Source organism: Manis pentadactyla, chromosome 6, assembly GCF_030020395.1.
Source record: "Manis pentadactyla isolate mManPen7 chromosome 6, mManPen7.hap1, whole genome shotgun sequence".
Classification (NCBI taxonomy): domain Eukaryota; kingdom Metazoa; phylum Chordata; class Mammalia; order Pholidota; family Manidae; genus Manis; species Manis pentadactyla.
In genome coordinates, this window is record NC_080024.1 from 28,454,934 (window position 1) to 28,480,122 (window position 25,189).

A 25,189-nucleotide genomic window follows, 5' to 3' on the forward strand; every position below is an offset into this window, starting at 1 on the left:
ATTCCAAGACCTACAACTTACACACATGAACATCTCCACAATCTGGATGAATCTTACAATCAATGTGTATGATCTAATGCTTTAAAAGTCTTCTGTAGTGGGGAAGCAAAGATGGCGGCGTGAGTAGAGCAGCAGAAATCTCCCAAAACCACATATATTTTTGAAAATACAACAAAGACAACTCTTCCTAAAAGAGAGACCAGAAGACACAGGACAACATCCAGACCACATCCACACCTGCGAGAACCCAGCAACTCGCGAAGGGGGTAAGAAACAAGCCCCAGACCGGCGGGACCTCAGCACCCCACACCCCAGATCCGGGCAGGAGAAGACGAGTCGGAGCAGGGAGAGAGAGGGAGCCCAAGACTGCTAAATAGCCAGCCCTAGCCATCTGCACCAGAGCGCAGACACAGTGCATGTGTGGGGTCCTAGATACTAGGGAAACAGGACAGTAAGACCTGTGAGTGGGTCCCCGCAGCCGGTGCCCTGGGAACAAAGAAAAGCGACTGCTTTTTGAGTCTTAAAGGGACAGGGACGCCACCACCGGACGGAAGCGTCCTGGGACAATTAGTCCAGCAGCAGGGAATCTGGGGAACTCTGGGCACTCTAACCACCTGGGCAGCAGGGAGCATGGAGGCCCGTCATGGAGATAAATAGCCTCCCGGCCGTTCCCCCTCCAACATGGCTCCACCATATCGGAGCAGTAGCCCGAGGCAGGCCATGCCCACAGCAACAGCAGAGATAAACTAAATAGCAGCAGGGCAGGAATCAGAAGCCATGTCTGTGCACAGCTGCCCAGCACAAGCCACTAGAGGTTGCTGTTCTCCCAGGAGAGGAAGGCCGCAAACCAACTAGAAGGAAAGTTCTTCCAGCCGTCACTCGTGCCAGCTCTGCAAACTATCTCTATCGTCATGAAAACGCAAAATTTCAGGCAGACCAAGATAACAGAGACAACACCTGAGAAGGAGACAGACCTAACCAGTCTTCCTGAAAAAGAATTCAAAATAAAAATCATAAACATGCTCACGGAGATGCAGAGAAATATACAAGAGCTAAGGGATGAAGTCTGGAGGGAGATTACAGATGTCCACAAGGAGATTACAGGAGTGAAACAAACTCTGGAAGGATTTATAAGCAGAATGGATAGGATGCAAGAGGCCATTGATGGAACAGAAACCAGAGAACAGTAACGCATAGAAGCTGACACAGAGAGAGATAAAAGGATCTCCAGGAATGAAACAATATTAAGAGAACTGTGTGACCAATCCAAAAGGAACAATATATGTATTATAGGGGTACCAGAAGAAGAAGAGAGAGAAAAAGGGATAGAAAGTGTCTTTGAAGAAATAATTGCTGAAAACTCCCCAAACTGGGGGAGGAAATAATCGAACAGACCACAGAAATACACAGAACTCCCAACAGAAAGAACCCAAGGAGGACAACACCAAGACACATAATAATGAAAATGGCAAAGCTCAAGGACAAGGAAAGAGTTTTAAAGACAGCTAGAGAGAAAAAGGTCACCTATAAAGGAAAACCCATCAGGCTATCATCAGACATCTCAACAGAAACCTTACAGGCCAGAAGAGACTGGCATGATATATTTAATGCAATGAAAAAGAAGGGCCTTGAACCAAGGATACTGTATCCAGCACAATTATCATTTAAATATGAAGGAGGGATTAAACAATTCCCAGATAAGCAGAAGTTGAGGGAATTTGCCTCCCACAAACCACCTCAACAGGGTATTTTAGAGGGACTGTTCTAGACGGGAGCACTCCTAAGACTAAACAGATGTCACCAGAGAAAATAAAATCACAGCAAAGAAAGCAGACCAACCAAATACTAACAAAAGGCAAAAAATAAAATCAAGTACCCACTAAAAGCAGTTAAAGGAAACACGAAAGAGCACAGAATAAAACAACCAACATATAAAGAATGGAGGAGGAGGAATAAGAAGGGAGAGAAGAAAAGAATCTCCAGACAGTATATATAACAGCTCAATAAGCGAGCTAAATTAGGCAGTAAGATACTAAATAGGCTAACCTTGAACCTTTGGTAACCACGAATCTAAAGCCTGCACTGGCAATAAGTACATATCTTTCAATAGTCACCCTAAATGTAAATGGACTGAATGCACCAATCAAAAGACACAGAATAATAGAATGGATAAAAAAGAAAGACCCGTCTATATGCTGCTTACAAGAAACTCACCTCAAACCCAAAGACATGCACAGACTAAAAGTCAAGGGATGGAAAAACATATTTCAGGCAAACAACAGAGAGAAGAAAACAGGGATTGCAGTACTAGTACCAGACAAAATAGACTTCAAAACAAAGAAAGTAACAAGAGATAAAGGACATTACATAATGATAAAGGGCTCAGTCCAACAAGAGGATATAACCATTATAAATATATATGCACCCAACACAGGAGCACCAGCATATGTGAAACAAATACTAAAAGAACTAAAGGGAGAAACAGAATGCAATGCATTCATCTTAGGAGACTTCAACACGCCACTCACCCCAAAGGATAGATCCACTGGGCAGAAAATAAGTAAGGGCACGGAGGCACTGAACAACACACTAGAACAGATGGACCTAATAGACATCTATAGAACTCTACATCCAAAAGCAACCGCATACACATTCTTCTCAAATGCACATGGAACATTCTCCAGAATAGACCACATACTAGCTCACAAAAAGAGCCTCAGTAAATTCCAAAAGATTGAAATTCTACCAACCAACTTTTCAGACCACAAAGGTATGAAACTAGAAATAAATTCTACAAAGAAAACAAAAAGGCTCACAAATACATGGAGGCTCAACAACATGCTCCTAAATAATCAATGGATCAACGAACAAATTAAAATAGAGATCAAAGAATATATGGAAACAAATGACAACAACACAAAGCCCCAACTTCTGTGGGACACAGCAAAAGCAGTCTTAAGAGGAAAGTATATAGTGATCCAGGCACACTTAAAGAAGGAAGAACAATCCCAAATGAATAGTCTAACACCACAATTATCGAAACTGGAAAAAGAAGAATAAATGAGGCCTAAAGTCAGCAGAAGGAGGGACATAATAAAGATCAGAGAAGAAATAAATAAAATTGAGAAGAATAAAACAACAGAAAAAAATCAATGAAACCAAGAGCTGGTTCTTTGAGAAAATAAACAAAATAGATAAGCCTCTAGCCAAACTTATTAAGAGAAAAAGAGAATCAATACATATCAACAGAATCAGAAATGAGAATGGGAAAATCACGACAAACTCCACAGAAATACAAAGAATTATTAAAGACTACTATGAAAACCTATATGCTAACAAGCTGGAAAACCTAGAAGAAATGGACAACTTCCTAGAAAAATACAACCTTCCAAGACTGACCAAGCAAGAAACACAAAAGTTAAACAAACCAATTACGAGCAAAGAAACTGAAACGGTAATCAAAAAACTACCCAAGAACAAAACCCCGGGCCAGATGGATTTACCTTGGAATTTTATCAGACATGCAGAGAAGACATAATACACATTCTCTTTAAAGTTTTCCAAAAAATAGAAGAGCAGGGAATACTCCCAAACTCATTCTATGAAGCCAACATCACCCTAATACCAAAACCAGGCAAAGACCCCACCAAAAAAGGAAATCACAGACCAATATCCCTGATGAATGTAGATGCAAAAATACTCAATAAAATATTAACAAACCAGATTCAATAATACATCAAAAGGATCATACACCATGACCAAGTGGGATTCATCCCAGGGATGCAAGGATGGTACAACATTCGAAAATCCATCAACATCATCCACCAAATCAACAAAAAGGACGACAAAAACCACATGATCATCTCCATAGATGCTGAAAAAGCATTCGACAAAATTCAACATCCATTCATGATAAAAACTCTCAGCAAAATGGGAATAGAGGGCAAGTACCTCAACATAATAAAGGCCGTATATGATAAACCCACAGCCAACATCATACTGAACAGCGAGAAGCTGAAAGCTTTTCCTCTGAGATCGGGAACAAGACAGGGATGCCCACTCTCCCCACTGTTATTTAACATAGTACTGGAGGTCCTAGCCACAGCAATTAGGCAAAACAAAGAAATACCAGGAATCTAGATTGGTAAAGAAGAAGTTAAACTGTCACTATTTGCAGATGACATGATATTGTACATAAAAAACCCTAAAAACTCCACTCCAAAACTACTAGAACTGATATCAGAATACAGCAAAGTTGCAGGATACAAAATTAACACACAGAAATCTGTGGCTTTCCTGTACACTAACAATGAACCAATAGAAAGAGAAATCAGGAAAACAACTCCATTCACAATTGCATCAAAAAGAATAAAATACCTAGGAATAAACCTAACCAAAGAAGTGAAAGACCTATACCCTGAAAACTACAAGTCACTCTTAAGAGAAATTAAAGGGGACACTAACAAATGGAAACTCATCCCATGCTCGTGGCTAGGAAGAATTAATATCGTCAAAATGGCCATACTGCCCAAAGCAATATACAGATTTGATGCAATCCCTATCAAATTACCAGCAACATTCTTCAACGAACTGGAACGAATAGTTCAAAAATTCATATGGAAACACCAAAGACCCAGAATAGCCAAAGCAATCCTGAGAAAGAAGAATAAAGTGGGGGGGGGATCTCACTCCCCAACTTCAAGCTCTACCACAAAGCCATAGTAATCAAGACAATTTGGTACTGGCACAAGAACAGAGCCACAGGCCAGTGGAACAGATTAGAAACTCCAGACATTAACCCAAACATATATGGTCAATTAATATTTGATAAAGGAGCCATGGACACACAATGGCGAAATGACAGTCTCTTCAACAGATGGTGCTGGCAAAACTGGACAGCTACATGTAAGAGAATGAAACTGGACCATTGTCTAATCCCATACACAAAAGTAAATTCGAAATGGATCAAAGACCTGAATGTAAGTCATGAAACCATAAAACTCTTAGAAAAAAACATAGGCAAAAATCTCTTAGACATAAACATGAGTGACCTCTTCTTGAACATATCTCCCCAGGCAAGGAAAACAAAAGCAAAAATGAACAAGTGGGACTATATTAAGCTGAAAAGCTTCTGTACAGCAAAAGACACCATAAGTAGAACATAAAGGTACCCTACAGTATGGGAGAATATATTTGTAAATGACAGATCCGATAAAGGCTTGACATCCAAAATATATAAAGAGCTCACCCACCTCAACAAACAAAAAATAATCCAATTAAAAAATGGGCAGAGGAACTGAACAGACAGTTCTCCAAAAAAGAAATTCAGATGGCCAACAGACACCTGAAAAAATGCTCCACATTGCTAATTATCAGAGAAATGCAAATTAAAACCACAATGAGATATCACCTCACACCAGTAAGGATGGCTGCCATCCAAAAGACAAACAACAACAAATGTTGGCGAGGCTGTGGAGAAAGGGGAACCCTCCTACACTGCTGGTGGGAATGTAAATTAGTTCAACCATTGTAGAAAGTAGTATGGAGGTTCCTCAAAATGCTCAAAATAGACTTACCATTTGACCCAGGAATTCCACTCCTAGGAATTTACCCTAAGGATGCAGCACTCCAGTTTGAAAAAGACAGAAGCACTCCTATGTTTATCGCAGCACTATTTACAATAGCCAAGAATTGGAAGCAACCTAAGTGTCCATCAGTAGATGAATGGATAAAGAAGATGTGGTACATATACACAATGGTATATTATTCAGCCATAATAAGAAAACAAATCCTACCATTTGCAACAACATGGATGGAACTAGAGGGTACTATGCTCAGTGAAATAAGCCAAGCAGAGAAACCTACCATTTGCAACAACATGGATGGAACTAGAGGGTACTATGCTCAGTGAAATAAGCCAAGCGGAGAAAGACAAATACCAAATGATTTCACTCATCTGTGGAGTGTAAGAAAAAAGGAAAAACTGAAGGAACAAAACAGCAGCAGAATCACAGAACCCAAGAATGGACTAACAGGTACCAAAGGGAAAGGGACTGGGGAGGATGGGTGGGTAGGGAGGGATAAGGGGGGTGAGAAGAAAGGGGGTATTATGATTAGCATGCATAATGGGGGGGTGGGAGAAAGGGGAGGGCTGTGCAACACAGAGAAGACAAGTAGTGATTCTACAACATTTTGCTATGCTGATGGACAGTGACTGTAATGGGGCTTGTGGGGGGGACTTGGTATAGGGGAGAGCGTAGTAAACATAATATTCTTCGTGTAATTATAGATTAATGTTAAATAAAAAAGAGAGAGAGGAAGAAAAGGGGGATTACTCCCTGATAGGATAAAACTAACTACAAATCAACGAGTAATGCATGCTTTACAAATCCTTAATTTTGACCACTTAAAGGGTGTCAGATGATCAGCTATCAAGGTACATTTTTCTGATAATATTCCTTTCTCTTAAAAAAAAAAAAAAAAAAAGCAGTTCCTGTGTAGTGATCTCCAATAGGTTCTTCACAATGGTATGAAGGTCATATCAAAGTGTGGGCAAAGGGTTTGTTTGTGTTTACACAGAGGATCAAAGCCTAATTTGGCTACCCAGAAAACGAATTAAGATACGATATGAAGAAGAACTTCCAACATCAACATCCTCTGGAAGAGTCATTCCAGAAGATGATCATCAAAAAACTTCAACAAAGATCATGGCGCTGTTGCAGTTGTAGCTGCATTCATCCCACTGGTTCCTGGACTTAACATTGGAATGAAGAAGGAGATATCTAAGCTGGCCTGTGCATACAGTAAAACAACAAATTTGACTGGATCTATACTGTTGGAACTCAACCAAGAATTAGGAGAAGTGCAAGTTGCAGTGCTCCAAAATCATGCAACTATAGACTATCTACTTAAAAGAACATATGGGATGTTAACAGTTCCCAGGAATTTGTTGTTTTAATTTGTCTGATTTTTCTCAAACTATTCAAATTCAGTTAGACAATATCCATCATATCATTGATAAGTTTTCACAAATGCCTAGGGTACCTAACTGGTTTTCTTCGTTTCACTGGATATGGCTGGTAATTGTAGGTCTGCTTTTGTTATGTAGCTATATTCCTATTATGTTAATGTGTGTACCCAATTTAATTAGTAGTTTAAAACCTATACATGCTTATGTTACTCTAGAAGAAGATATGTCAAAGAAATAATCAATCTTCCCATGTTTTCTTCCGTCTGCTACTTCTATAGCTTTTCTTCTTCCTTCCTAATTACAACCCTTAAGTAGAATTCGTGCCTCATATTGAAATTACCGAGCATCATAATTCTTCCAAGATACCTCAAGACAAATGCTGGGCATAGAAGCCACAGGGCATAAATCTGCAAAGAAGTAAAAAGCTAACCTTTTCAAACAATATTGCTTCTCTCTCACTTACCAACTTTACATTTCCCTGTATGGCCTGGAAGAGGACTGGTTAGCCAGAGACGGGTAAGATTCCTCAAGGGAGGAACAACCTAAGACAGGCACAGTCGCAGGGGGGCCATCAGGTGAGAAATTGGGGATCAACAGAGGTGAGGCTTAGAACCTCACCCCCCCCTGTTTTGAGAGAAATCTTCTGCATCCGTGGATGTTTTGTTGCCCTTGTCTAGCTTGGATTAATACTTAGTCTATAGGCACAGACCTAATCATCTACATTTGCCCTCTTACAGCACTAAATTATGTTTTCTACCTTTATCTTGCATCTACCTACCACTTCAGCAATTTATTAAAAAATAATAATAATAATAAGGGAGAAATGTGGGATTCACATATAAATCAAGTATAAAAATCAAACAAATAATCATATCTGACTTGATTGTTTATAGTTCATGATGCGTGATCAAAACCGAAAGTTTCTGTGGTATGACTGCCCTTGCACTGTTCACCACATAAGAACTTATTCACTATGTAAGAACTTGTTCACGATGTAAGAACTTGTTCATTATGCTTCAGAAGATTGGAGACTGTTGAGAATTAGGCTTGGGGTTGATTAATGATTGTGCATTGAGTCCCCTATACAGAATTTTATTGTTGTTAACAACCATTTGATCAATAAATATGAGAGATGCCCTCTCAAAAAAAAAAATTTTCTGTAGATACCTTCAGTGAGATCAAGAAAACTCTCAGCATCTTCAATTCCATGAACAATAACCGTGTTTCCCCTTATTCGTTATTTCAATTCTCCACTGACAAGTCCTGTAAATCAGCACTAATAGGGAGGGTGTAAATAAGGTCCAACCCCTCATTTTTACTGATACACAGCTGAATTCCAAACGGAAAGAGACCCAGGTCAGAGTTCAATAAGCAGTAGAGACATTTCATAAACCACAGTGCCTTTCACCACAGCTAAGTTTCTTTGCTACTGGCTATGCACTCCATAAAAAAGGGATTCGTCCTACTACTTGGAAAAATGTACCTCTCACCTATGAATTTTCAATAATGCTTTTTTTTAGATGTTTCTGGAACCGATTATGTGTTTCTGCTATAATATGATATAACCATTACTAAAACGTTTTGAACTGTAAATTAAAATTAATAGCATTTATGGGAGATAAGGGGTTGGAGCAGAAACCTTTAAAAACTATACAATTTCATATCCAAACCACTAACAAAAATACTAATCAGTACCTTGAGAGATAAATTGGACAGCCCTCAGCATGGAGGCTGCCTCAAGGGAAGTTTAAAATGTACAAAGGCAATGGCAACAGTGCAATTGGAAATGGAGCTCCGAGCAGAGGAGCCACGGAGAGCCATTCAGGGCTGGGGGTGCATCTCTCTGGGGAGAGAGCACTTCAGAGCAGAAGCTCACATTTAAGTTCTTAAAATAGGGCCAAAAGTGCTCCTGCCTGTGGAGCAGCTGAATTTTTCCTTCCAGCTCAGGGTTATAACCCCAGTGCATCTACTCTGGGCTTCCTTACTGAAGAAAAACCACACAGACACAAACACAACTTCCATCTGATGTTATTCCATTTGCCAACTGCGTCAGCTAATTTGCATTCTAAAAATGTGTTTAAGTAGAACAGAGTGTATTAAAAATACCAGGTGTTACTAGAACTAGCCCTTACCTGAAGTACAATAGGCTCAATGCAAGTAAATTTGGTTTCTTCTCTGTAGAGATACTCAATGGAACACTTCAACAGAAGAATTTTGGGGTTTTTAATACAAGAATTCATCTACAAAAAAATAAACAGTTTATTAAATCTTTTAACATTTGTACTGTATAAGCCTCCTTTAATCATAACTTTAAATTCATACTGTTCATAATTCCTCTTAAACAGATTCTCTATTCACATCAAAATACTCTCATTTAGTTCTGTGATATTCTCCTATATTTTTTCAAAATAATTCAGAGCAATGCAAAATTCTTCAAAATTTGGCTGCTTCACTAATGCTATTTTAATCAAAACCTTTATACTCTTACCCAACTTTTTAAATTTCTAATATTGCAAGGAAAAGATACCAAGCCCTGAGAGAAGGGGTGGGGCTTAAAGACAGGCTACTTCACAAACTTCCAGAGATAAGCAACTTGAAAGCATAATTTAACTTTTCTAAAATTCAAGAAGGATAGAGAAAATAATTAAAATGCCTCCCAAATAGACATTTTAATAGAATAAATTTCCAAGCAGTCATAAATTGATAAGCCAAATTGGGTAACAAGAAATTAAAAAACAAAATCTTAAGGCATAGCCTGAAACAGAGACTCAGCAATACACCCTGACCATGCAATCAAAGCCACAGGCAGAAAAACTTGAGTCTGCAGTGAAAGTTTTAGACTGACCAATCTTAGAGACTCCAAACTGGACAATGGTCCAGAAAACAGTGACTCATCAGCTGGCAAACTACATTCAGTAATCTTTCAGTGGGGCAGGACATCATTCATGCATGTTTCTACCACACCCACACAGAATTTTCAGTTCTAGAGATGAGTACAACGTATTATCCTCTTAATTCAATGATGATCATTAATTTGGTTTACAGTACTGCTTTGATGGGCAATCTGCTATTTTAATAAGAACTCTACATAGATAGAAATACTGACTTTGGATCGTTGCTATTAAGTAAAATCATATCCAAACATACATTATTTATTTATGGTCACTAACAATTTTCAGGAAGCTTAATGCCTTGCTAAAAATAATCAGGCTCTGCTTAGGAAAGTGTGAAAACAGCACTATGGTTCATCCATCTAGTCACTCAGCCTAGAAATCTGCCTAAGCTCTCACTGTGACCCAGTGAGTATCTCCAGAGATGGGGTTAGGTATTGCTAGCTCCAGTAAAGTTTCCTTAGTGATCCTGATGCACAGCAAGGTTTGAGAGCAATGGTTTCTCAAAACATGAGGACCAACAAAGGACATTGGAGACATCAGCCTACTTTAAAAGCAGCCCCATCCCAACCCACCCCCACACTCCCACTCCCCTAAACCTACTGAATGAGAACTTCTGGGTTGGGCTTAACAACTTAAATGCTGAGCAAGGTCCCCAGGTGATCCTGATGTACACTGCACTCTGATGATTACTGGCCTCCAGAATAAAGTTCAAGGCGCTTAGTGAGATAGAAAGCCCTGCCTACTTCCTCCAGCCTCATCTCCTTTCCCATCCTGAGCCTGGAATCTCAGATTCCTTAATGTACCAGGTTATTTCACCCCACATTTTTGCACTAGCACTAGAGAGAGGCCTCAGGCCTGAAGGCAGAGACTGAAGGTAGGAAGGGTAACAGAAGACCAGCGACAGTACTGCAGCTCAATCCCAGAAGAGAGAACAGAGTTTTAAAACGCTAGGCCTCTGGAAGGACTCCAATCTGTTAGAGAGACCTTGTCTCTCTGAGATGATACTAGTCTCCTATCAGTCTGTTGGTCTGGAAGGCCGGTCCTCCCTCACCCTTCCTTCTTTAATGAATTCCCACTATACAAATCCCAGTCATCATCAGCTCTGGGAGACTGTCCCTGAACCCAGATTGTTGCCGCTATGGCAGATACTGCTAATTCCTCCTCAATGTCCATTCTCCTTTTCTCCAATGATTAGGGTACCCCAACTTATTGGCTTGCTACAGTGTCATAGTTTGCGGAACTTCACTGTTAGAATCACGTTACCTTCTTGTGTGCGATATTCTTGGTACAAACAAATCCATTGACAACCACAGAATCAATTTTCTTTCCACCTGGGATCTAATAAAACAAAAAAATTCACTGAATGATACAACCTTAAATCTAGACAGATGGATACTATTAAGTATTTCCAATTACTTTAATTATTATGCTATCAAATCATAACAAAAAGTTTCAGGATATACTTCTTCCTTACAACCAATAATGAATGGCATCTGGCACAATTGTCTATTTTCCCACCTCCCACTCTCTACTCTGAAATAGATATTCGACTGAAACAGCTGATGTCATGTGGGAATTAAAACCACTACTATATTAAATGTCATAGGCAAAAAATACATATAGGGTTCCATTACTATCTAAACAAAGCAATTACCACAATTTTCCCTAAGAGCAGTGACATATTTTGTGGGATCAGACCTTCCCATAGACGATGTGTCAAGAAGAGGAAGCAAGAAAGAAGAAACTGTTATTTATTTGGGTTTCCAACTCACCCCCTCCTCTCACCTCTCACTTCCTGTGAGTGACTTCCATGACTCCTGAGTGCACTGCTACAGAGCAGAGCAGACAGGAAAACTTCCCCCTCTTTCCCGGCACAGCTCCCAGTAATCACCATTAAAAGACAACATACTATCAATCAGGCCCACTCATCACGTCCTAGCATTAGGACACCGTTAGCAGTGCTCACTTTTTTGATGTGGACAAACTGACGGATATCCATGTCGTCATCCCGGTTCTTGACATCAGGTCGGACTGTCTGAACAACCTGACAGACTAGTGATACAATAATGTCCCTCCAAGATGGTGACAATGACTCATTATGAAGCAACTGTTGGAGTAGTGCCATCATGTGGTTATGATTAGCTGAGCTACAAAAGTGTTAAATAAGGAAGTGTGCACATTAATACTGCCCAAGACAATAATTGTAAAGATGCAATAAGCCATCTACAAAGAAATAAGCACATGAATTATGACTCCCAGATAAGATTTCTTAGCCAATTTTATACTGTCATTTTATCTGCGCCTTAATGATTTTGCACATAAATGAAATCTGTGAACATCTTTAATTAGTATAACCCCTTTAATCTGCTGGAATTTTAATATATAGAGTAACACTGGGGGCTCTCTCCACCTAGAGACAGCCATTAAAATCCTTGCGTGGGTCCGTGCTTCCGAGTTATTTCAGGGTAGGGAGGGTCGTGGCGAGATACCCTTTCAATGGTGCCATGACTCAGATTGAGGCTCTCTCATTAATCTTGCTCTTCCTTCAGGAAATTTGAGCTGCCTTGGGAGCCCTCACTCGCCAATCCTCCTCCACCAGCCCACCTTCCATCTCCCTGGTCACTCGATCTCCCGCCCAACACCGGCCTCTGATTTGTTACTCCTCCGGGGCTATCAAGGCCTTCTCACGAAGAATAATGAAACGAGCTATGATGACATCACGAATCATCTCAAGAGGCCCGCCCTTCCCCAACTCTACAGCAATGGCCTCACCAACCCCAGAATTTACATCCCCTTCCATCAGGAAGTAGCTAGAGAATGAGATTCTATGCCCAGTTCCCCAGAGGCCCTATTAAGAAAAGAAAAAGATGGGAATGAAGGCAAATTCTGGTGCGCTAAGACACCCCACACCTTAGGATCAAATCACCAATGGCCAGATGGTCACACCACCCTTAAGATCCAATCACCAATGGTCAGATGGTCGCACCACCCCTTAAGATCCAATCACCAATGCAGAACACACCCTACCCCTACTCCTTAAAAAAGCACTTCCTCACCCAGAGCTGCTCTCTCCACCTAGAGACAGCCATTAAAATCTCTTGTGTGAGTCAAGAAAAAAAAAAGTACACTGGGGCCAGACAAGAACAGTTTAAGACTTTTGTTTTATAAGATATTTCATCAGAACAGGCTTTATTTCCTCAGCTACCTTAGTATTTTTTACTGCATAAGGAAGAACTACGCATATACCTATCAAGTCACTGAAGATTATAAAAATGGAAAATTAAAATTAAAAAGCTCACTGCCTTACAGCAACCTCTCCATGGCTTGTTTCTCTCCATTCTCCTCCCTCAGCAGCTCCAGGTTGTTGTGATGCCAACCCAAAGGTGTGAAAGGCAACTCTTTAGACTTTTCCTCAACTCGACGGTTAAATAAGGATTCTAAGGAAAGTGTAAAGAAAGAAATTATACTTGATTGGCATGTTTTATATCATCCACTCATAGATTTAGAAACTGTCAATTTATTTTATAAAATGTTTTAAGTTGGCCAATTGCTGGTGTAAAAGAAAAACAAAGAAATGTATATATATATATATATATATATATATATATATATATATACACAAATTAAAAATAAGTTTGAGTTAAATCATCAGTATTTGCAATAGCCAATATCAAAGACAAAATTGTGAAAAGCAAATTTACATAAGCAAGTAGGACTCTCAAGCCAAGGATTATAAACGTCTTCTGAAAAGCAAACAAAATGAATTTTGACAGTCTTTTATTTACATGGGGATATTAAAAAAGGAGAGGGTTAATTTTCCCTATGAAATCACAATTTCAAGAGAAATCTGAATGCTGGCAGAACATGTAATAGTGTGGGGGATGAACTTTAAAGAGAAAAGCTCAGCATGGTTACATCTGAACCAGCACATGAACAGTGAAGAAAGTTTATTCAGGCACTCCTTAAAAGTGTTTCTCTTTCAATATTGGAACAAAGGCCTTTTTTTAAGCAAAACTATTAGAAGTCAGACTCAAAAGTTAACTATAAACAAATATTAAAGCATGATAAATAGCAATTTATGTAAAATTTTGTAAAAGCCCTATTTTTAAAAAGAACAAAAATGGATTCAAACAAAAAATAAATAGGTAATATTAAGAGCTTTGTAAAAAATGCTCACTAAAGAACTGTTGAAAAATGTGACTGAATAAATGGAAAGAATGGAAGTGTTACAAAAACTCTCTAATCCTTCCCTTCCTAAAACAAACCAATCCAACAAAAAAAAGTTCAAATAAACAGCCCAGCAGACTACACAGTAAAGCATGTGTCCATGACATGCGAACTATACTATAAGAATTGCCTATTACAATTATATAAAGGGCTGGTCTATAAACTTCTAGCTGAACCAGATGCTTGGAGGTGAATTTAGAAACACTGCTAAGTTACGACTAAGTGACCTCCCTTGTATCAGCTTGCCCTATTTTCTCTCATTTGAAACCTTCCCATTATCTGATGGGAGCTGTGGAATGTCATGGACCAATTAAGTATGTCTTTACTCCATGGTTAAGCTAAGTATGGGAGGTGTAAGAAAAGGCTTGTATTCCTCTGTACTTCCTTTTGACCCCAAGAAATTGATCAGCAGAGTTCATTCTTTATCCCCTTCTGCCTATTTCCCTCCCAACTCCACAGGGCAAGCAGTATCCTCAACTGGATAAGATCTGTCTGTGGGCTTTTGGCCAAGTTTGACAAGACCTGATGACACATATACTAATACTTAATATTACATTCATCATAAAGGACATCATAAACTACTTACACCTTTAAAGACAATTCAAATAACATTTAAAAGTTTTAATCAGTACTTTTCAGGTCAGAGACCACCTTCTTTCACAGTCCAAGTTTATATTCTTGGTTCTCAATATTCTCAAAGTTATTACACATATAAAAAATTGATACGATAATATCATGATACTAAAATAATCAAATTTACTTTCAGTGCCTACTCTGTACCAATCCATGTGCTAGGCCCTACGTATATCCCAATGAGTATTCTGAAGTATATCCCATGTACAGCTTTTGATAGAATTACCTTTGATGAAGGCGTCACTTATTGAGAGCTGTTGTCCTCCACTGTCAGAAATCAAATACTCTGCATACCAGGGGAAGAGCAGAGAGAGGACGAATGGAAAGGAGAGGCTTATGACTATAACAAGCAAGCATAATTATACAGAGAGCACTCCTACACACAAAGTATTACTCATAGCAAACCCATCACTGCCTGGTGAATCAAGAGAGCTTTAGGCTAAAATGTGTCTTTCTACCTATTCCTTACACATATAAACATAATAGACTTGAATTAATAACAGCTCAACAGAACTCCAAAACAGTAATGTCAGATATCTTTAACAGATCATTTTTCCCTTATCAAAATAGAACCAGTTTATGAAAATTGAGATCTTTAGTATAAATGACAGGCTCTAAAAAGTTACTCTATTTTTCTCATGTATAGCTGTTTTAACAAACAATGACTGTCTACACACAAGGTAGTTCTCAGAGAAGCCACCTGACAAGTTTTTAAATTTCAGAATATAAGCTATAAAATAACAAACACAAAGGTGACATTGGGAGGAATAAAGACAACTCATCAAGACTTTTACTGGTTTTTGAATTCGTTTTAGTTTTTCAAAAATTCTAACCCAACACTACCAAATGATTGATAACTGCTGAACACACTCTGAATGTATTCTTTCAGAATTTTTGAAATATTAAATATCTTCTTACAAATGAAACTTATTCTGTACTTCCCCTTGAACTTTCCTCTAGGCCTTGGACAAGCATAGCTCAAGCAGGGTTCTTTCTAATATGCAAAGTAAACCACAATGCATTTTAAGTCCTTTAAGGTTAAGGTTCACCACAGAATTTTTTCCAAGTAGATTTCATTTATAAACAAATAACCCTTAAAAGTCAATATGTTAATAAGCCAATGTGGTCATCCTTCAAACAAGAAAGCAGAGAAAAAATTTTGTTTAGGAAATTGAAGTGCCAGGCCAAATACAATAAAATCAAGTAAAAATAGACGTTACACTTATTTCTACAATCTCTCTCACAAAAATGAATAATGCCAACTCATCTGTTCAGCCAATGTATCGGCTTTGCAAGCTTAACTTTTCATACCAAAGCTCAAATAATTATACTTAAAATTCCAGAAGTAATGGATTTTTCCCTATTATGAAAAAATTTCAAATATACAGAACATCCTATATACCCTACCCCTAAGATTCAACAATTGTTAACAACTTGCCATCTTTGATTCATCTCTACAAATATGTATGTTTTTTTCACTGACCATTTACATATCACGAAACTTTACCACTAATACTTCAGCATGCATCTCTCTTACAAATAAGAGCATTCTTCTCTGTAGACACAATACCATTTACATACTTAAGAAAACCGACAGTATCTTAATATCATCAAATTAGAGCATATTCAAATTTACCTAAATGTCCCTAAAATGCTTTAAGTGTGTTTTTCCCTCAAACCTGAAATCTAATAAGGCTCATACATTACAGTCGCTTCATTCCTTTAATCTGAAGCAGACCCCCTATCTTCTATTTAATGACACTGAATTTTGAAAAAGCCTAGGCCAAATGTCCTATGGAACATCCCACATTCTGGATTTGATGGACTGTTTCCTCATAATGCTATTTAACCTACTCTTATATTCCATATTTTCCCATAAATGAGAAGTTAGATCTAGAGGCTTGTGGAGGCCATGATTTTCACTTCCTTCTCTAGGTTCTCTACTAACTTTCCAAAAATGACTCTATTCTGCTTGTAATATATAATAAAATATATTTTAGTTGTTCAGTTCTACAAGACCAATAGTGAAAATTAATCAAACCAGAAGATCACATTGTCTGTTCTCCAAGTTTCTGAATGGTTTACTTATGTAAGATAAAAAACAGATTTTTTTTTTTAAGTACAAGTATTTCAACCAATTTTGTAAATTTGAATTTCCTTAGCCTTAGAAGATAGAGGGTGATCATAGAAAAGATTTAATAAGTTTTACCATTAACTTCAATGGAAAAATAAAAACCACCCATTCCCATTTGTGTTTAGGGAAAATGAAAACCAGCGGCAAAAGTCTATTATTCTTTCACTTCACCCCTAGATCACTAATATTTACTTTCTGATAATCTGTGTTTATCTTAACTACAACAAAGAAAAAAACAAGTTATGTATTTCAACTTCACAAGTAGAAAAAGAGTAATTCTTGTTAGTATGCTAAAAACTAACAAGAGAGAACTGTGTAAACCAAAAACAGTAAAGGATTTATAAAGTCCCTAAATTATAGACTCTCAAGGTTGCAAACGACCTGAGAGGTCATTCTAACAATTACCTGCTTCCTAATGCTGGAACTTCCTCTGTTATATTCTTACTGAGTAGGCTAAAGGATTCCTTACATTCCTTATAATTCTTCTAAAATTCCAGATGTGGATTTTCACTTTAGAGATTCAGAATTAAAAGTCCACTTAACCTTTCACCACTGTGAGCACTGATTCTCAGTAACCCTGAAAGGTGGGCCTTAGCACCAGGACACCCCATGCACAGCAGCCACAGCACACCACTCACTACTGAGCCTAGTTTTCCCTTCAGCCTTTACAAAATAAATATAATTTCCTTCAGCAACTCTTCAGATACCTATCTTTCAGATACTCTTCAGATCACATGAACTATTAAGGATGGCTTTCTCCAGAGTATTAGTAGTAAACTTGTTAAGCCTAATAACATTATTTTATTTTTATTGTTAGATTTCAGACTAGTTTTAGATTTCAAAGGACTTAAAATGCATTGTGTCTCAGTTTAGTTTCAGTCTATCACTGAAGAAAACAAAGATCTTTAAATTCTAATTCTGCTTTCCAACATGCCAGCTATTCTTTCCATATTTTAATGATCTGTGAATCTAACAAACATTTAATATGAAAAAATGCTGTCCAGAAAAGTCTTTGAACCTGGATATAGACAGACCAAGCCCTAAAGCATGACCTAGGGGCATCGCCTTCTTGTTGACAACGAATTACCAGTTACTCTTTCGATATTTGACACAACCATTAAACAAACTATAAACCTGACAATGGCATTACTAAGTTCTTGCGTTTGCCAAACATAACAAGCTCTTTATGTGTTTTTTCGAGGTGCATAAAGACTCCAGAGCCTGCGCTTTTAACAAATAAGTATGACCAACTGCCTGTAACTACCTCTGTAACATATTTCAACAGCAAAATTGTCCTCTTCGTCATCCATAGAACTACTGAGAGACCATTAAATGTCTTAGAAACATCGAAGAGGACAGAATCTTTCAGTCTCCTTATCTACCAATCTCATATCACCATAAAGATGTAAATGGGTTGTTCTGGAATGATTTTATTTTAGTTAACCAACACCTGTGCCCAGTCACCTCCAATCCCTTTTCTAAATACAATAGTACATTCTGTTCATAAAATTTTTTCTATAATTTTGCCAACTTCCAATGTCATATCAAGAACTTACCTTTTTAAAAATGTAATGCATCTGTCATGCTAGTCATCTAACCCCTTTCCTCTTCTTCACAATTCTGCAAAGGTAACAAACTCTGACCCCATGATTAAAGCTCCAAATTCTTTCAATAACCTGGTACATAGTTTGCCTGAACCTGGCAACAGATACATTTAAAAGAATCAGGCATTCTCTCTCTCTTATCTTGGACTTCTCTTAGTCATGTGTGTTCTCTCCTGATAAGGTTATCATGAGAGAAAAACCAGCTTCAATTAATATTCTACCAACTTCCCCAAATAAATGGCCTAATTTTGCTTTTTCTTTCTTCACATCACAATTTTAAAAATCTTTTCTAAGATATCCCTGGCATTTACTCCAACCTTCAGTGCAATCTGGACCTCTGCTATCTTGCCATTTTTTTTTAAAAAGTGTGATCCCTCTTTCAGAGAGGACCCTCCCAACTTTAACAGACAATTTTTTAAAGAGCTGATCAGAGAGGAGTCATGATGGTTTTTCAACTGCAGGTAGTTTTCCTCAGTGATAGAATTTGAGGTTGTACTATATATAAAAACGTCACTATTGGAGCCTTAACCTTTTAACAATAATTTTGCAGTTACCATAACATAATGAAGTCCCACAATTATTTTGCTTGTGTATTTTTTATTTATGTATTTTTACATACTGCTACTAGGGCTAAAATTTAAATTGGCATTTAATTACATCCAACAGAGTAATCCTCATCACTCATTTTAAAAAAGCACTTCATTTCTTATATAGTGCCATGTTAGATTTTAGTAATGGTCTACTTTTTCCTTTTATACCAAATGAGTCAGTAAACTAAGTTTCAAATAAGATAGCTACAAACAAAGAATTAATCCCTTTTGTTTTAGAGAAGAAAAATATTTTATAAATACAGCATATACATAGTAAGCATTTTAAGTTACAGTAGAAAGATGTTTTGGAATATGGGAATGTTTCTCCCCCAATTTAGTTCACGCATGTGAAATGGTTTAGTGAAATACTATGCTACGGAGTAACAGCATAAGCAAAATAGGCTTTAAATGTTAAATGAAGAAAGAAAAATGAACAGAGCAGAACATCCATGTTATAAATGCAAAGAAATGCCACCTTGGAAGTTGCACATTATGCTAAGGGAAGAGCAGTCAGATGTAGTTCCTTTGAAAGACTACAAGCTTTAGACTGGGTGTGGTGGTACTGAGGGAGAAAGGAAGAAATAAAAAGAACCAACCAAAAAAGGTGTGGGGAGAAGTGGGGAGATGAGAAAGGGGGGGGAACGAAACCCACACCAAATCCCCTCAGCCATATGGACGGGACAGAGGAAGCCAGAAGTACAGGCTGGGATGAGATCCTGTGGCCCAGCTCTCCTGCCTGTGCTTGGGTTCCACCTGGTGACTCCCTCCTACCTTTTTGGTCAGCAGGGTGAGGGGGCACATGTGGGTACTTGGAGGGCTTCTTGATATGGAAGTTCACGTTGTCCAGCTCCATGTTCAGGCTGATAGAAGCGGCTGAGTCACTGTCCACTGTGGACTGGAAACTGCTGACTGATGTGCGCTTGCTAGGACTGGCAGAATCTTTTAGTGTTGGGGAGGGGAAAGAAATATAGGGAGAGGAGGGGAGTGAAAATGGGTTTCATCAGGGTATTGGAGGAAAGGAGAAAAATGTTTTTTTAATATACAAGCCCAATGTGCAATACCAAAATGGATACAGTATTTTCATGTCCTTCTGTGTAGGCTTAATAAAATTTGAACAAGTTAAATACAAAATGAATTTTTTAAATGAAGAAAGATATTGGAGGTTCTGCAGAGAGAAAGTCTGGTATCATAGTGAAGAGGTGAGAAAGTCATCTGCTGCGATGTTATTAGCTCAGAGTTATTTTTAAGCTGCTGCAAACTAGAGACTATGGCCAAACCTGAAAACGCCAGTAGCCCAAGTCAGTTTCTTAAGAAAATACTGTATCTAGGACAAGGATTGCTATCAGATGTTTACATTTAATTGGAGCCATAAATCTTAAAGTGGATTGTTTCAACTAAACAGGACACCCATGTTATCATACATCACAGTGACAATATCCATATAAACTAAAAATACTGGAAAGTTAAACTCACTGGTCAGATTATCATCACCTTCTTCAGCTATCTGTTCTGTGTCGCTGTCATCAAACTTGATGTCTTTAAACCAGGATGGTTCAGAGTGTCCTTCCACAGAGTTCACTGAGTCACTGTCAGGAGAAGGGGTCTCAGAAAATTCTGTACTCTGAAAGGATCAAGACAGGAGTCAAAGCAATTGACCTTCAGTGAAAATACCACTGAGGTGATCAATCTACAAATAAATTCTGGCCTAGTATTTCCACAAAACTAACCACTGAATAAATTTATATAAAAATAAGCAAATCAATAGAAACTAAGTTGTAAACCAACATTATGCTGACAATTCCACTCTTAAAATTGTAATTTTCATTAATCAGTTGGCTTTGGCAGCATATTATAAGCAAAACATAACAGACAGATTTTTATTTTAGAGTGCTGCATTTCAGCCTGTTCTAACCCTGTACGGATGCTAGCACACATCCTGGAAAACCTCAGTTAGGGTTCAACAAATAACACCAAACCAGTCTTTTGGGTCATCTGTGTTTTCTAACCACTGAGGAAATTATAGTTCACAAAGAGGTTACTAAACATTATAAATGTCAAATTAACATAAACCAAAAGTGAAAGCATATCTTTTAAAAAAGTTTCATCTCTCATGTAATTGTAGATTGATGATACCAAAAAAAAGTTTCATCTGTAATTTCCCCTTCCCCAATTAAAGCAAAAAAAAAGAGAATAGTCATCATTTTACCATTGCTATACAATACTGCTAACAAGTCAAAATCCATTGCAAGAGTGACATTAAATTTTTTCAATCATTTTATTATGTATACCTCCTTAGTCCTAAAAACACATAGTAAAACTGAAAGCCACTCAAAGTAAATGATAAGCAACTACAATACAAGCCCAAACTTAAGAAAAGCCACACCAACTATTTAATGTTTGACTCCAATAGGTTTCTCATCACCACTATCTACCAAGTAAAAATATTTTGTCTTTCCTCAAACAGCAGAGAAAATATGTTAAAAACATGTATCTTTGGGCAATTCAGCTACCTTAATTTCCCCCAAAGAAAGACTTCACAACCAGCTAGTTCTATTCTCATTAGTAAAACTACCTGCAGTGGTCTGTACAGCGCATATTCATCCCTGAAAAGTTGATCATGATGACTGACACAGTCCAGCCAACGGCCATCAACCATTGCTTGTCCAATTGCTATTGCTTGTGCCCTGAACCAAGACCAAGAGAAATGAAAACTTTTAAAAGTCAGAATAATTTTACGGGTACAAAATGAGACCAAAAAAATCTGATTGAATTTTTTTCCCTTCTGATCAGAGTTAGAATTTCAAATAGTCCACGGGTGAGTGAGGGATAAAAGAGAGACCTGAAACTAAATTAAAAGATTTTTCCAGGTACCATCACAAAGGAGAACCTACCAGTAAGGTACTCCTAACAAAATCTAATCTTAATTACAATGCACATTTATCAAGTACTCCAATCATGAATACTCCTGGCCTTACTATAGTAAAAAATAATGTTGAGAATAGCATGGCTCTTGCCCTCAAGGACTTTACAGTCTTGATGAAAAGACAAAACCAAATACAGATATAGGTACAAAATGTATATACATATATATATATGAAATGGACACTCAACACACTGCATTTATATGGCATTTCACAATTTATAAAGCCCTTTAGCCCATATTACTTCATTTCACCCTCACAGCTTCTTCAGAGGACCATGTATTTTCTTTACATTGGAACTAAGGTCCAAGTCACAAAGAGATTGAGTAACTTGACTAAAAACACAAAGCTGAAAACAAATATAGCCAACACTGGCACCTAGGGCTTTACTGCTTAAGGCTGTTTTCTCTCTCCCCGTATACTTGTTTCTTCCCATGAAAGGTAGAGAAGCTAATCTAAAAAAGTAGAAAAGTTAGGACATGTTTCCTTGAAAGGCAAAAGGACCTGTCTCTTTTTCACAAAGGATTGTGAGGCAGACTATAATGCTCAGGTGTGGCTTATGCACCCAATTCTCAAGATGGGTCACAACATCCAGATTAGGAAAAGCATCAGGAGAACCCACTGCAGTCTTAGGCTCTAGCTCCCTTCCCCCGTCTTGCTTTACTAGAGCACTCTGTGTTTGGGGAACCACCGCACATTTCTGCTTTTCATAAACACAGTAAATTATAAGCCCATTTGTCTCCTTGCATCTATTCTTTACTGATTAAAATCCAGAAGGGGGCATGGTTGAGTAATTAACACCCCAACACCAAATGCAGAAAACAAACAGCACCCTACATATGATGAAATCTGATCCCCTTATATTAAAACATTAATAAATTATATCAAAAAGTCTTTCTTAAGATCACATTACCTTGTAGCAATGTGCCCATTTCGGATTAACCAGTTGACTAACTCCTTTCCTACAATGCAGTTGGGATGTGTTCTCAGCCAGTAACGGTGATCCTGAAACTCCATTCCACTACTGTGATGGCAGATTTTTTTCCACAGGTCCTTTAACTGAACACTGTCCTGAAATCACATTATAAGCAAGTAATCATTCCTGAGAAGGATGCTACTTACCTTTTCAGATTTTTTCCTGTGATTTCTAGATTTATAAAAGGCATTTCTCCTCGTATTTCTTTGTCATAGCTAATTTACACAATTTAACAGAAATGACACTCGTGGGGGCAACAGTTGAACTCAGTTCATCTAATGCCAAACATTATTTTTTTCTCTTGAAAACCAACTATTCCAAATAAATTTTTTTCAGTCAATGGCACACATTATCAATCTCCTTGTTAATGAAGTACGAAATTTTATATTCTTCTTTGGAGATGGGGCCAAGGAGAGGGAGAGAACAGTCAATCACACTAATCTGAGGTGACTGCTCCTAGTAGCCTTCATTCCACCAGACTCTCACCATTCTCACCTATATCCAACTGCCAAGTGAAATTTCCTAAAGAAAGGCATTTATGAATTATTCCTTCCCCAAAATAACTTCAATGTTGCTCAACACCTACAGGTTCAAATTTCAACTTGTAAAGACTGAATTCATCATCCTCTAGCAGGTAGCCTCAAAAAACTTTCCATTCTTATTGCCCCCAAACTCCAACTTAATCTCTCCCAACCTCTCCCAGTTAACAAATCTGATTTCGGTCCATGGCAAACACCATGTTTATCTTCATCTGTATACCTTTCTTCATACCTTTACATAGGACTTACTTTCCACGATGTCTCCCCAAATCCATTCCATCCTTAAAGGTCCAGTCCAAGACTTTCAGTTTAAAGTTTTTCCTGACTCCCTCACTGCTAATCTATTTTTTATTAAGGTATTACTTCTTTTACTCTTAAAGACCTGCCTATAAACCTAATTTCTACCTTTTAAATTATAAGCTTGAGGACAGAAGCTGTATTTTCCATTTCTCTGAGTCACTGAGGGCTGAACACAGTACTTTAACACAAATTCAATAAGTAACTGATCATTATCTCATATAAACAGATAGTATTAAATAACCAAAAAATATTCCATGTGTATGAGAAACATGTTTCAAAGGTAAGACAGCAATTAAAGACCTAACTAAAAGTTAAGCTTTCTTATTATGCAAGCACCTGAATTCTGATCTTGCCAGAGTGAAGGGGTCAAAAAAATATTAATGAAATGTGTGAGCATGGACGGCTTGACCAATTTCTCAGGCAATCCTAATAAAAACTTACTCTAATTATGTTCTCTATGTAATGTATATGCTAACTGGCTATTTCATTTATATGTTTCTTAAAAAAAAAAAAGGAAAATCAGAGAGGTAAAGATTCTTCATGCTCAAAAGTAGCAATGGGTCAAAGATACTGCACGGTACCAGAAGAATTTTGCGTTCATCCTCAGTGGTCTCTGCTCTAACATACGTGCGGCTAGCCTGGGGACTGACAGATGTCTCATACGAAGGTACCATGGGAGAACCAGATCGATCCAGTGACAGGTTAGTAATGCTTGCTGATCTGGAAATAAAAACAAAAAGTGAAAACACAGTTTTAAAGTCTTCATCAATAAACAGATTTACAGTGAGAATTCATTTTTAAATAAATTCCTACTTGCCAATGTTAAGGACACTTTTAAAAGAAGTTATGACGGTTTTGGATATTATTGCTAGGGAAGCTGAGAGACTATCCAGAAATTCTCTGTACTGTATTTCCAACTTCTATGTTAGTCTAAACTTATTTTAAAACAAGTTAAAAGTTGCTATTGAAAGATTACAGGAAAACAATTATAAATGAAGTTCATATAACAGTAATATTTCAAAGAAAATAGATACAAACTCTTATTAAAATACTGAAAATTAGTAAGTTTTCTTTTTAACTGATGAATGCAAAGAATCACAGTCTAAATGCAGAAACAGTCTTTCAGATCAGGACAGGAAACTTGGCCCACAGGCCAAAGTTTTTGCAGTGAACTAAGAATATTTTTTAAGCTGAACATCTATAATGTTCTGATAACAGGAAACGCTAACTTTGAACACCAGTTAAGCAAAATGTTATCCCCCGAAAGAGAATTCCTTTCTTCTCAATAGTACACCTATATTTAAAATACTGTTCTTATTACATTTTGAATTTAGCCAATAAAAAAATTAGTGAAAAATTATTTCCTCTCTTGTTATGTAAGTATGTACTTAATATCCCTAA

General features: G+C 37.6%; 1 protein-coding gene across 12 annotated transcripts in view; it reads right to left on the reverse strand.

The window, feature by feature from the left end:
- Window positions 1-25,189, reverse strand: part of LOC118929814 (1-phosphatidylinositol 3-phosphate 5-kinase) — a 103,340-nt gene that overhangs the window by 43,326 nt on the left and 34,825 nt on the right. For 10 of the 12 annotated variants that reach the window (XM_057503628.1, XM_057503634.1, XM_057503633.1 and 7 more), the window contains 10 exons: window positions 24,370-24,508; window positions 22,887-23,044; window positions 21,625-21,736; window positions 20,526-20,673; window positions 19,824-19,991; window positions 14,951-15,010; window positions 13,172-13,301; window positions 11,831-12,011; window positions 11,128-11,202; window positions 9,103-9,210 (listed from right to left, as the gene is read on the reverse strand). In XM_057503628.1, coding sequence (XP_057359611.1) covers window positions 9,103-9,210; window positions 11,128-11,202; window positions 11,831-12,011; window positions 13,172-13,301; window positions 14,951-15,010; window positions 19,824-19,991; window positions 20,526-20,673; window positions 21,625-21,736; window positions 22,887-23,044; window positions 24,370-24,508 — 1,279 coding nt within the window. The remainder of the gene's footprint in view (window positions 1-9,102; window positions 9,211-11,127; window positions 11,203-11,830; window positions 12,012-13,171; window positions 13,302-14,950; window positions 15,011-19,823; window positions 19,992-20,525; window positions 20,674-21,624; window positions 21,737-22,886; window positions 23,045-24,369; window positions 24,509-25,189) is intronic. The other 2 variants (XM_057503636.1, XM_057503635.1) reach the window with 1 other exon arrangement.